At 43.9% G+C, this 14,259-nt stretch overlaps 1 protein-coding gene across 3 annotated transcripts in view; it reads right to left on the bottom strand.

The window, feature by feature from the left end:
* Nucleotides 1–14,259, bottom strand: part of PLPPR1 (phospholipid phosphatase related 1) — a 186,674-nt gene that overhangs the window by 93,158 nt on the left and 79,257 nt on the right. For all 3 annotated transcript variants that reach the window (XM_054178638.1, XM_054178639.1, XM_054178640.1), the window contains one exon: nucleotides 2,675–2,783. In XM_054178638.1, the coding sequence (XP_054034613.1) occupies nucleotides 2,675–2,737 (63 nt within the window). In that variant the 5' untranslated portion in view covers nucleotides 2,738–2,783. The remainder of the gene's footprint in view (nucleotides 1–2,674; nucleotides 2,784–14,259) is intronic.

Below are 14,259 nucleotides of genomic sequence, written 5' to 3'. Positions count from 1 at the left end.
ATGCTACAATGGTTGACATAACTCCATGAATCTGTAGTTCCAGTAGTGCTACATTAAAAATCCATATTCTGGACAAAGAGGGGAAGAAATGTAGAAGTGAGAAGGCCTTTGCAGTCACTACCTCTCTGCTTTTGACTGATTTTTAATTTAAAATGGTATATTAATCAGCATGGCAAGTATATAAAAGGACAAGGAAAGTACACTTACAAATTATTTTCTCTGCCTCCTGTGAAAAGACTTACTCTTTTATTCATCTCAGCCTTGTCTACAGGAAGGACAATTTATATCTCTGTCACAAGCTGACAACCAGGCTCATCATTCATGCATTTTGAAGACTAAAAATCTTCAAAGCTGCCTGTTTAAGCAATAAATGTGAGACACTTCATTGTTGGTGGTGTTTATTTGGTTTCTCCTGGACTTATTACTAATTTTCCCCACATTTTTACCCATTCTCTCTCTGGCTGATGGAATAAAGCAGTGACCCATTGTCTCAGTCAGAGCAGCTCCTCAGTTGCACCAGGGAGCATACACAGGCATTCCTCAGGAAACTGGACAGTATGTCAGTGACAAATCCCTGTGAAGTCCTACAAGCCTCAGCCACCTTCCCACTCTGGTGTCTGCTATGGCTGCAGCTGGGAAGGCCCTGTGCCAAGCTTTACTGTGGATTTATTACACATTTCCTCTGTCCTCATCTTCCAGTTGGCCAGGTCCTTCCTGCAAGACAGGCCCATTCAAGTCACTGGTTTAAGCATGCAGGGATCATCTGACTGTGTTCTGGGGGTAGTGCAGATAGCAGGGAATGCACATAAGACAACTCTTATCTCCTGGCTGGAGAAGATACCTTGAGGAGGGGACTCCAGGTGAGTAAGTATTAGCGAGGTCCTGTACAACTGCATGCTTTTCCCGTATCCCTGGGGAAAGGTCAATGCTCAGTAGCTCTGGAAATCAACCATTCACAGTGACCATTTATGCTTGCTCCTGTAGCACACTCAAAAGATTTCAGGGAAAATAGTAGGGGTGAGCCTTACGTGTCACAAAGCATTGCAATTAGTCTTTTGACTGTTCTTAGTGCTTCTCTTGTGGAAAAGCACAAAGTTGCCACTGTATGTGTCCTGTGAGTGACAAAGAGCAAGGTGAAATGTGGATGGCTGTGGTATGAAATTCCTTGGCCTTTTGCCCCTTTCATATGCTCCATCCCTGCAACCATTCTAGGTTGAGTTGCTGGAAAGTGTCCAGAGAAGGGCAACAAAGCTGGGGAGGGGTCTGGAGCACAGCCCTGTGAGGAGAGGCTGAGGGAGCTGGGGTTGCTTAGCCTGGAGAAGAGGAGGCTCAGGGGAGACTTTCTTGCTCTCTACAACTACCTGAAGGGAGGTTGTAGCCAGGAGGAGGTTGGTCTCTTCTCCCAGGCAACCAGCATCAGAACAAGGGGACACAGTCTCAAGCTGTGCCAGGGGAAGTTTAGGCTTGAGGTGAGGAGAAAGTTCTTCACAAAGAGAGTTGTTAGCCATTGGAATGTGCTCCCTGGGGAGGTGGTGGAGTCACCATCACTGGAGGTGTTTAGGAAGAGCCTGGATGAGACACTTGGTGCCATGGTTTAGTCGATTAGATGGTGTTGGCTGATAGGTTGGACTTGATGATCTCAAAGGTCTTTTCCAACCTGTTTAATTCTATTCTATTCTATTCTATTCTATTCTATTCTATTCTATTCTATTCTATTCTATTCTATTCTATTCTACACTATTCTATGTCAGGCTGTTTAGGGCTCTGAGTATCCTGATCTAGTTACACATGTCCTTGCTGACTACAGGGCGGTTGGACTAGATGATGTGTAAAGGTCCCTTCCAACGCAAGCCATTCCATGATTCCACAGTTCTGAGTCACACATAGTTTGGGCCAAAGAGTGAATATTGAATCCCAAGTTACATCAGACAGGCTGCTCTGAAGATGTTAATTCACAGGCAGTTAACTCCTTTTCACCAGCTGTATTTGATGGAAGCTTTCATTCTCTTTGGAAACCCAGAGCTGCCACCCTTGTCAGGACAACCATCCCAGCCTTATAAGCACCAGAGGAACATTCACTGATTTAGATAATGTTTTTTGAGCAGCCCAGCAGTGTTAGGGAAGTAAAAGAAGCACCACCACCCAAAAAATCCAAACAAAACCACAACACCCCAAAAAAACCCCATCAAAACAAAAAAAAAGCAATTTATACAGAGCAAAATAGCAGACCAATTTTCAAAAGAACCTCTACCATTAACAAAGACATGGAGCCATTCTCCACTGTGGGTACATGCCCTTCTCTAACATCACTGTTAGTCAATTCACAGCCCTCATAGCAGTCAAGCCCCTTCAACTCAAAGGCTAAGCGTGGCTGATAAATTGTATGTTCCACATGAACTGGAATCAGAGCTGAGTGTTGCTCCCTAAGCCTATGAACCATTAGACTGTGAGATTAGACATTGCCCTAAACAAGGGCTAGTCCTTGTGCAGCAGCAAGCTGGGGATATAGACTGAAGAAAATGGGAAGATGAGCAGTCAGCTGCTGTCCACCCACACCTGAAAGTACTGCCTGTTGTCTACCAAATACCACAGGACTAGTGGTCAGCAATTGATTTAATTCCTGCAGGTCAGAGCTGTCTTCTACACAGCCTTGTAAACTGAATGCTGCACTCACCTCAACAAAGATGAAGCAGGGTATGATGGAATAACTTCTCTGGGTATTGTTTCCTAAAGCCATTTCTCATCACACTTCTGGGGGAGGCACTATTCGAAACTGTATTGTTCTGAAAAAGAGAAAAACAAAGGCATTTTAGCATGTTTCCCTTTTTTACAAACTCCACATTTAATGTAATGCTAACACAACAGAACATGGAGCATAACATGAATCATGTTTATAACATGGGACACTGAACAGGGATACAGACTGAAAAGAGCACCAAGGTCTAACTTGCAGGTGTACAAAATAACCTGGGAAGGCACTTCCTTGGCAGGACAGAAGCAGGAGACAGACACAAGTTACAAGATGCATCATCTGCTGAGCATAGAGCAATAAGGAATACAACTGTTTTCCATAATTACAATCAAATCCCAAGCAAAGGCTTCTTCTCCAAGACTGTAAACATCACATTTTCAGCTCAATGTCCTGTGAGCTGGAATAGTGCATTCTAAATCAAGAGGTTTTGATATTTAACACATGAACTTGCACTTTAAAAGACACATTTGTAGGACATTGATTGTATACATGAACAAAATGTTTATCTGACTGAAGTACGTGAAGGAAGGTGTCCAGAGAAGTGCAACAAAGCTGGGGAGAGGTTTGGAGCACAGCCCTGTGAGGAGAGGCTGAGGGAGCTGGGGTTGCTCAGCCTGGAGAAGAGGAGGCTCAGGGGAGACCTTCTTGCTCTCTACAACTACCTGAAGGGAGGTTGTAGAAAGGTGGAGGCTGGTCTCTTCTCCCAGGCAAGCACCACCAGAACAAGAGGACACAGTCTCAAGCTGCATCAGGGGAGGTTTAGGCTGGATGTTAGAAATTTCTTCCCAGAAAGAGAGATTGGCCATTGGAATGTGCTGCCCAGGGACGTGGTGGAGTCACCATCACTGGAAGTGTTTGAGGAAGAGACTGGATGGGGTGCATGGTGCCATGGTTTAGTTGATTAGATGATGCTGGGTGATAGGTTGGACTTGATGATCTCTGAGGTCTTTTCCAACCTGGTTAATTCTATTCTATTCTATTCTATTCTATTCTATTCTATTCTATGCTATGCTATGCTATGCTATGCTATGCTATGCTATGCTATGCTATGCTATGCTATGCTATGCTATGCTAAAGTATGTCCTGCTCAAGATGACAGCACATCTTATGCACACACACACACACACACAAACTAGGAAGAAAATACAACAAAAATCCAACAGATCAGCTTTTCTATACTGCTACAAATTCTTACATTAATTCACCAAACCCTAACTGCTTAGCACTACTTTGGGCTACTGGCTACTCTAATTAACATAGCATAATACTCTGTGCTAAAACACTCCATCTCTTCATAGCACAAAAAGTAAGAGGGAACAGAAAACTAACATGGAGACTTTTTTTGCTGAGAGTGTGTGTGCTTTTCTGTATGCATGAGGTAGCACATCAAGAAGCTAAGTCTGGCTTAAATGATTTTAGAGATAGGAATAGGCTAGCAGGGAAGGGAGGGGGCTGGAAATGCAGTATGTGTCTCAGAGCTGCCAGGTGCATGCTTGTACAGCTTGTACAGAGACAAAGAAAAGAATGGAAATCCTTTGCTATTGATTTTCACATAAGAACATCAAGCAAGAGCACAGTCATACACAAACCATGCCCTGATCATAAGTATCTCCACAGGTGAGGGCCAGAGGGGAGGAAGGAGGTGAAAGCTAGTGTAGTTTCCAGTGCATGCCTTGCACAACTTCCCCTGGCTTTTTGACCTCACTGGTATTTGGGTGGCAAATCAGGCCTTAGTGTATGGAGCCCCTGAGGTTCATGAAGGGGTCAGAACTTTCTCACCATCTCTCTGTAGGGTTACTAGAAGAAATACTACTATCAGAGGAGCTGGACCAGCTGCCAGTGCCTGCCACCTGCACCATGATGAGGGCTCTTGTCTTGCAGCCTATGAATTACTTGATGTGTTTCTTAGCTCTTCACATTGACCCAGAGCTGTAAAATGCACAACGTTTTGGTAATGTGTTTCTAGGCACAACACGGCCGTAGTGACTCCAGTGATGCCACATCCTGCTATCAGAATGGCTTCTGAAAAAGGCCTTGAAAAAGGCAGTTCCAGGTCAAAATAAAACCAACCAACCAAAAAACACCAACAAAACCAAACCAACAAAGAAAAAAAAACCCACCAACAAAACCAAAACCTCAGGAAAGGTTGCTTGTGACACACTTCAGAGACTCCCATCCTACACTGCAGCCCAGTCTGGAAATGCAGATATTGTGGATATTCAAAATGCCTGTTTTTCCAAACATCAGTGTAGGAAACAAAGTGTGCTTTATGTCAGAGGCTAGTGTCTTTGTTTGAAAAAACAAGAATGCAAATCCATTTGGGATATGGAAAGAATTTCCAATCATGGAATTTTAGAATTATCAGGGCTGGAAAGGACTTCAAGGATCACCTAGTTCCAACACCCCCCCTGCCATGGCCAGGGACACCTCACACTACAGCAGGTTGCTCACAGCCACATCCAGCCTGGCTGCAAAAACCTCCAGGGATGAGGCTTCCACCACCTCCCTGGGCAACCTGTGCCAGTCTCTCACCACCCTCATGGGGAACAACTTCTTCCTAACACACAATCTCTATCTACTCACATCTAGTTTTGGTCCATTCCCCCCAAGTCCTATCACTCCCTGACACCCTAAAAAGTCCCTCCTCAACTTTCTTGTAGCCCCCTGCCGAAACTGGAATGCCACAATAAGGTCTTCTTTGAGCCTTCTTCTCTCCAAACTGAACAGCTCCAACTCTCTTCAGTCTGTCTCCACAGGAGAGCAGCTCCAGCCCACTGCTCATCCTCGTGGCCCTTCTCTGGACATGTTCCAGTACCTTCAGGTCCTTCCTGTAATAGGGGCTCCAGAACTGGACACAGTACTCCAGGCAGGGTCTCACCAGAGCAGAGAATCACCTCCCTCGACCTGCTGGCTGTGCTTCTCTTGATGCAGTCCAGGACACAGTTTGCCTTCCTTTTTCAACAACACTTTTAAGTCCAGAGAAAGGCAACAAAGCTGGGGAGAGGCCTTGAGCACAAGCCCTGTGAGGAGAGGCTGAGGGAGCTGGGGTTGTTTAGCCTGGAGAAGAGGAGGCTCAGGGGAGACCTTCTTGCTCTCTACAACTACCTGAAGGGAGGTTGTAGACAGGAGGGGGTTGGTCTCTTCTCCCAGGTTTAGGCTGGAGGTGAGGATAAAGTTCTTCCCAGAGAGAGTTGTTAGCCATTGGAATGTGCTGCCTGGGGTGGTGGTGGAGTCACCATCCCTGGAGGTGCTCAAGAGGGGATTGGGTGTGGCACTTGGTGCCATGGTTTAGTAGTCATGAGGTGTTGGGTGACAGGTTGGACTTGATGATCTTTGAGGTCTCTTCCAACCTTATTGATTCTACGATTTTCACACCTCCACATCCTGTGCCATGTAATTCTCCCTTCAACTTGGCAAACCCTTTGTCCCTGATAGAATAGTAGGTTAAAAAGCTAAGAGCAGCTTATAGTGTTAGTCCATGAACCTCTTTTTTTTTTTATTGTGGAGACACACTATCTGTTTTGCAAGTCCTGTTTTTCAGCTGGCTTAGTGTAAAGATGTTAATGCCTCAGCATGTTCATGAATGCTTTGTCAGATCAAGCATAGTAATAACCAAGGTTTTCTCTAACACTGCCCTGTAACTTCAAGCCATGCCCTCTGTTCCAACTGCTGTGACTGCTCTGTGCTCCCAACCAAAGCCGAGGCCTCCAAGACAACCCAAGAGTTTAAGAAACATTCTCAACAGAAAACTGAAAGCCACTGTCCAGACTAGCAAAGAAGCAGAATAGTCATATAAAGCAGCCATATAAAATTGGGCAATTTAATGCTAGGGGACTCCTGATGTCATAAATATGTATCACTATGTCTGTTCTTTTAAGCTTATTGTGCACCACCACTTAAAAAAACTGCATTGCCTATGGGAAAACGTTTTACATGTCAGCTTCTCTCTGTGTGATGACACATTTGTGTCAAGACATAAGTAGTAAGAATCCAAATAGTAGCCTGATCAGGCCAGCTAATTCCCAGACTGTGGGAAAAGTCTCAGCTAGCAAGTGCTTGTCATAGCAGGTCTTTTCATCAGCTCAGTTGACAGAAGGGGAAAGGGCAGGAATAGTGTGCTCTCAGTGGGAGCAACATCTTTTATCTCTCTCCAGCTAGCAGTGAATCCTGAATCCTCTAGGGACAGACACAACAAAATACAGATTAGAGCAATCCCCAGATACTTCAGACTACAGACCAATCCAAGATAACCTACTTTGGCCCAAAGAACAGGGGAATCACAATAAAATACACAAACAAGTGTTTTGACACAGTTACGCTTCACAATCCACAAAGCTCTCTTTGCATCGAACACATTCTCAAAGTGCAAAGCCTCTGACCAAAGCAATGGGAAATAACAGCTGTAAGATCAGCATCAGGTACTGCCCTTTCCATTTTTTATTTCCTTTTTTATTGATTTGACTTGATGGTTAAGGAACTCATGATGCTTTTTAGATCCCACTAGCTGTAGCCTTTTAAGACCTGGTACGTGAGCACAGCATGAGAGTAGAATTGGTCAAATCTAATCTAAATAATAAGAGACCACTGTAGAAGGAGTGACATTAATAATCTGGAGCTCTGGTATTATGAGTTGCTTCTACACTTGAAACAATATATATGTAATTGTATAGTACAATATCTGTGAATTAGTTAGCGCTAGTCAGTTCTCATCTTTCCCAATTTACCTCACATGCATTTTCAGAAAGCCCCTGACATCCAGTGTAGGAGGCACTGTTTGATATCTCCTGGGAGAACAAGCAGAGACACAGAATATACATAAACAAATTGAGAATTAACTGAAAAGGACCAGAAAGAATAATAATAATAATAATAAAGAAATCAGGCTGAAGAGATTTTCTTGCTGCAGGGATCCATCCAGGAGAAAAGAAAAAAAAAGGGAAAAAAAGAAGAAGGGGAGTCAAACAGGGGAGGAAAGAAAAGTGTTCTAAAAAAAGGTATTTACAGGTCAGTAACCAGCAGAAGAATTTCTAAGAGGCCCATTCAGTTATGCTGTAAAGCTGCCTTTTTTTTTCTTTTTTTCCTTTTTTTTTTTTTTTTCCTCCCACGTGAGCACACAGCAGAAAACAAAAAGGACATATCTAGGACAAACGAGCATTTGCTGAGCCTTTGCAATATTAAGCTCCTGCAAGAGACACAGTACAGGTGATGGCTGTTCTGTGAAATCAGTGCTCAAATCAGTTAACTGCTGGCCCTTTTCCTCAAAGGACAGTGGCCACTCTTATGTTTTTAAAGCTACGCCCTACATAGGTGAGAAGATGGCCTGCGTTAGGAACAGTGTGGCCAGCAGGAGCAGGGAAGGCATTGTGCCCCTGTACTCTGCACTGGTTAGGCCACACCTTGAGTACCCTGTCCAGTTCTGGGCCTCTCAGTTTAGGAAGGACATTGAGACACTTGAATGTGTCCAGAGAAGGGCAACAAGGCTGGGGAGAGGTCTTGAGCACAGCCCTGTGAGGAGAGGCTGAGGGAGCTGGGGTTGCTTAGCCTGGAGAAGAGGAGGCTCAGGGGTGACCTCATTGCCCTCTACAACTACCTGAAAGGTGGTTGTAGCCAGGAAGGGGTAGGTCTCTTCTCCCAGGCAACCAGCACCAGAACATGGGGACACAGTCTCAAGCTGCACCAGGGGAAGTTTAAGCTGGAGGTGACAAGAAAGTTCTTCACTGAAGAGAGTCGTTCATCATTGGACTGTGCTGCCCAGGGAGGTGGTGCAGTCACCGTCCCTGGAGGTGTTCAAGAGGGGATTGGACGTGGCACTTGGTGCCATGGTCTAGTCCTGAGGTCTGTGGTGACAGGTTGGACTCAATGATCTTTGAGGTCTCTTCCAACTTTGGTGATACTGTGATACTGTGAAGATGAACATTATGGCTTTAGACATTGCTGCAGTAAGGTGCCTGTACACCAATGGAAAATACAACAATCCAGAAAAGCTAACAAGCATACCTGGTCACACTTTTCAACCAGCGTTTCATTCAGTCAACACCAGTGCAGGTTTCTTTTGCTCTTAGCTGCTGAAATGGAGTAACTACTGCTCAGACTATGACAGCAGCATAACCGCTGGTGATACATATGAGACATCACTGCAGAATCACAAATCTGCTCAGATTCTCAGAGTTTAGATGAGGATGACAGCCAGTGGTCATGTAGCACCATGATATGATGCAAGCACAAAGGAAAAAAGGCACTGGATCTCCTATCTCTCTTCATTTAGACAGTTTCATGATCTTTTCAGCAGTGTCTAACATTCTGTTTCAAAATAAAACAGCTGTTGTATTAGGAGGGATACAGCTTTGGTATTTCTGTAATAATGAAAAGATACTTAAAATTCAAGCACTTTCCCCTTTGTAAATCAGTTTAACCTTGCACCAACAATTTGCAACCCTCTGGTTGGCAATTGGCTTCAAATTATCCAGAGTTCTTTTCTTCTCATTAAGAATTCTGTTTACAATTAAAAAAAAGAAATCACTAAAACTTCTGCACCAGTCCATCAAGCATCAATTTGCCCAGCTGAAACATGAAATTGCATGTCAAACCTCTATTCAATTAAGAAAACAAATTCAAACTAATGCCACTAATTACCCAAGCTTTTGCAGAGAACTGTATCATTATAACAATTAGTTATTACACTAGCTCTTACAGATCTCATTCTAAAGCAGAATCCTCTCTTTCCTGTGGGGGGAAATAGAGCCAGAAATAGCTGAAGCAATTTGCCAGACCATCACACAATGACTCAATGTCTAGGCTGAAGAAAGACACATTATTCTCAGAATCCTGTCAAGTGGTCCATCCACTTGACTATACAATCTCTGCACTTCAAATGTACTTGCTAATTCCTTCACAAGAGCTGCACAGTTTGTGCATTCAAGTTACACATGCTCCCCTTACCTTGCTACTGAAACCAAACTGAGTTTTACGAGTGAAACATGCAATATTTTCAGTCATATGCACATCACAACCTTGCAAAAGCACCAACCAAACACAGACCAAGCTTTGCATCCTCTCTATGAAACTTCATCCTGGCATGTTCGCACCTCGCTATCCCCCTAGCATGAACATGCACACAGTTTTGAACGGGTTGCAACAGGATAATACAGGGTTAAAATGTCTTTCCCAAAGCTCTCTCCCACATAAACCTAAACAATGCATATAAAAGGGCCTAAGGAATCCAAGGTAAGAGTTTCCTGGAAAAGGCAGGCATGGCTATTTAACAGTTTTCCTGGCTAAAGTACAGACATTTGTAGTGCTTTCATGGTAATCAGAAACACTAAGTGGGTGCCATGAATCATACCATTCCAAAAGCCAGTTGTGTGAGCAGAAGAACAAATGACATTGTAGCACAAAGACCTGTTCCTGATTTGGTCTGTCTGCCTTGCATCCAAACATAATCAGACTGTTTGCTTTGTGTTATTGCTTAAAAAGTAGTAAAAACAGGAAAGCAGCAGCACTTTTGCAACAATTAAAAGGTACCAGACAACTGAGTTTGCTGCCACAGTGAGCCAGAACAAGGTGGTTTTAACTTCATTATGCATGATAAAGTTATCCTTTAGCTCAGGTTGTCCTTGATCTACAGAAAAGTGGATACACACAATGGAGCTTGGGCGTGAGGTAAGACACTGCTCATCATAGAATACATAGAATAGAATGCATAGAATAAACCAGGTTGGAAGAGACCTTCAAGATCATCGCGTCCAACCCATCAACCAATCCAACACCACCTAAACAACTAACCCATGGCACCAAGCACCCCATCAAGTCTTCTCCTGAACACCTCCAATGATGGCGACTCCACCACTCCACCACCTCCCCAGGCAGCCCATTCCAATGGGCCCTTTAGCCCATTCACCATGAACTGAGAGGCACAGAGCCATCAACACCATGGCCACTAGCAACATGGTGTTATTGGACATTGCATGCCCAAATCCTGACTAAGGTGTTTGAGCCATACTTGATTTTTCACAGTTAACCGGGAAATTGCCTAGTAGCTGACCATAAAGAAATGTACCCTCAAAGGGTCAAGTTTTGGCTGGTAACTATCTCTCAGACCATGTCTGTATCAGCAGCACAACTCCCTACTTGGCAAGAACACTGAAATGAGGAGCTGAAAGGATGAAGCAGGAGCTCAGTTTACTGGATCTAGATTTCATCACAGAATAACATTTATTATACATTTTCTTAATAGCATAAATGCCTGGTTTCTATTAAAGCTAGGCCATTCAAAGAAATTGGCCTGTCAGAAGAAGTGCTTCTCACATATGTCTCCACACTCCATGACAAGAAACTAAATTTCATGTCACTAATGATTGCAAGTAAAAGAACAAAAACCTGCCACCAATGTACAGAATAAACCCACAAACATTCACCATCACAGCAAACAATTTTGCAGCATTTCACTATTAAACCAGAAAAACACTTTCTCTGACAAGAGTTCTGACCTTTTTTTCCTGCTAGCAGAGGTCATATTTTAACATTTCTGCACTCATACTAGCAAACCATTTTATGGCAAGCAATGATACCTAAGTAATGCAATTTACAGCACACCTGAAATTATTATCCTTGGCACAAACCCCACCTTATTATGAAGAGAGCTACACTAAAAGCTATCTGGATTATTAAACTACCAATCTCTTAAAAATATATTGCTGAATTCCTGGTGGTAAAGCAGAGTTTGATCCAGGTAAGAAAATGGTGTTAGAAATGTTAAGTGTTCTGTTATGGACGTTTTTCCTTGCTCCTATCATCATTTGGAAAATTATCCTGTGTCAGTACAAAATCCACAGACAGGCTGACTGATAAGAGATCTGCACCACTTGTGTCTTCAAGAGAGTTCAAGTGCTTTGTCAGCGTGGCAGAGGCCTCATAACTTCTCACTGCAGGGGGGCATGTGAAATACCAATGCCACAGCTGCTAAGCAACAAAATTTACACGGATGTCACTTGGCTAGAACTGCATAGATGCTGTCTTAGTAGAACCCAAACCAACTGTTTAAATAGCAACTACATAGATTTACAGAATCATTAAGGTTGAAAAAGACTTCCAAGATCATCAGGTCCAACCATTTATTCATGTATGGTATCATCCAGGAAGACAAAGTAAATGGCCAGAAGTCTTATTTTCACGGAATCACCAAGGCTGGAAGAGACCTCAAAGATCATCAAGTCCAACCCATCACCACAGACCTCATGACTCAACCATGGCACCAAGTGCCACGTCCAATCTCCTCTTGAACACCTCCTGGGATGGTGACTCCACCACCTCTCTGGGCAGCACATTCCAATGGCTAACAACTCCCTCTGTGAAGAACTTTTTTTGAACTATTTCACACTTGCAAATCTCTCCTTGTTGTGTAAGTCTGAAAATGTCATTATGGTTGATCTGTTTCATTTGGTGAGGCATTGAATTCCTTGTGACAAAGTTTCCTGTACCAATTACTCAGTGTTGCCTTGGGTGATACCCACTAAAATGCAAAACACAGCAAAACCATATGAACAAGAAGTTTAACCTACTATAGGTGATAATGTTTCTCTTTCTTGTAAAAGCATTAGCAGTGTATGAAGAAAGAGTCTGACATGGAGATTTATTAGTAAATTCTTTTTAGGAAGTAACAGTCTCTGAAAAAAAAGCCCAGCATACCACTGAATTTGTCCATACAATTAACAAGACTGATCCTGCTCCTAACTTTCATTTAACTCAGAAAGAGCTAATTGTTCTCTCTCCCATTTTAATCTAAATGAAATAGTTGTGCTTTATCGCTGGCAAAAGATAAAGACTGCTTCTGGCCTTTACCCATCTACCTGAAGGCACATCTTCTGGTTTTGACTAATTAATTTACCTTAGGACCTTCTGTGAACAAATACAACAGGCACCTGGTCAGTTCTTTTCTGACCAGTTAAAACGCCACATACCCTCAAAGTTATTTCTAACAATAAGCTGGCAGGTGAGATCAGCAATAAATTAATAGTTCATAGACACATGGGACTCTGAATTCCAAAGATTAGTAATATGATTAGCTTAATAAAACAGAAGGAGTCTATAGTTTTAAAAGGAATGTATTCAAGATTTAAAGCTGCAGCTGAGAATAGTCATGAGAGATGGGTGCTCTGTTTTGCCCTATCCTAAATCACCAGTCTTAAAATACTATAGAGAGATCTCATTTCACCATCTCTTTTGCACAACCCACAAAGAAAATTTGCAGCTGACACTTTTTCAAAGCTCAGGCTGGAAAATAAATATGAAAGCATGACCTCCCTGATATTTGGAATACTACCATGAAGGGCTTGTGATTGAATTTCACCTTTTGAAACCAATTCCATTGCATCTAATGCCTCTTAATGCAAAGGCCTGACAGGCACTGGGGAAATAGGAAAACTGGTACAGGATGGAGGGGAGATAAGCAAAACTGGCCACAGGTTTTGTCTGTGATGGGAAAACACATGATTGAAAATGTGTTGAGAGGCTGTCTCAAGATCGCCTGACCTTGTTCTCATAGAATAGAATAGAATAGAATTAACCAGGTTGGAAGAGACCTTCAAGATCATCATGTCCAACCTATCATCCGACACCACCTAATCAACTAAACCATGCAACCAAGCATCCTGTCAAGCCTCGCCCTGAACACCCCCAGCGTCGGCGACCCCACCACCTCCTCAGGCAGCCCATTCCAGTGGGCAATCACTCTCTCTGTGTAAAACTTCCTCCTAACCTCCAGCCTAAACCTCCCCTGACGCAGCCTGAGACCGTGTCCTCTTGTTCTGGTACTGGTTGCCTGGGAGAAGAGACCAACCTCTGCCTGTCTACAACCTCCCTTCAGGTAGTTGTAGAGAGCAATAAGGTCACCCCTGAGTCTCCTCCTCTCCAGACTAAGCAACCCCAGCTCCCTCAATCTCTCCTCATAGGGCTTGTGCTCCAAGCCCCTACCAACCTTGTTGCCCTTTTCTGGACACGCTCCAGCAAGTCAACCTCCTTCCTAAACTGAGGGGCCCAGAACTGGACACAGGACTCGAGGTGCGGCCTAACCAGTGCAGTGTACAGGGGCAGAATGACCTCCCTGCTCCTGCTGGCCACACTGTTCCTGATGCAGGCCAGGATGCCATTGGCCCTCCTGGCTGCCTGGGCACACTGCAGGCTCATGTTCAGTCTACCATCAACCAGCACCCCCAGGTCCCTCTCAGCCTGACTGCTCTCCAGCCACTCTGACCCCAGCCTGTAGCTCTGCATGGGGTTGCTGTGGCCAATGTGCAGAACCCGGCACTTGGATGTGTTCAATCTCATGCCCTTGGACTCTGCCCATCTGCCCAGCCTGTCGAGGTCCCTCTGCAGAGCCTCTCTACCCTCCAGCAGATCAACTCCTGCCCCCAGCTTGGTGTCATCAGCAAATTTACTGATGATGGACTCAATGCCCTCATCCAGATCATCAATAATGATGTTAAAGAGCATGGGGCCCAGTACTGATCCTT

The sequence above is a fragment of the Dryobates pubescens genome, chromosome Z (genome assembly GCF_014839835.1).
Source record: "Dryobates pubescens isolate bDryPub1 chromosome Z, bDryPub1.pri, whole genome shotgun sequence".
Lineage (NCBI taxonomy): Eukaryota > Metazoa > Chordata > Aves > Piciformes > Picidae > Dryobates > Dryobates pubescens.
This window is presented reverse-complemented; position numbering and strand designations above follow the sequence as displayed.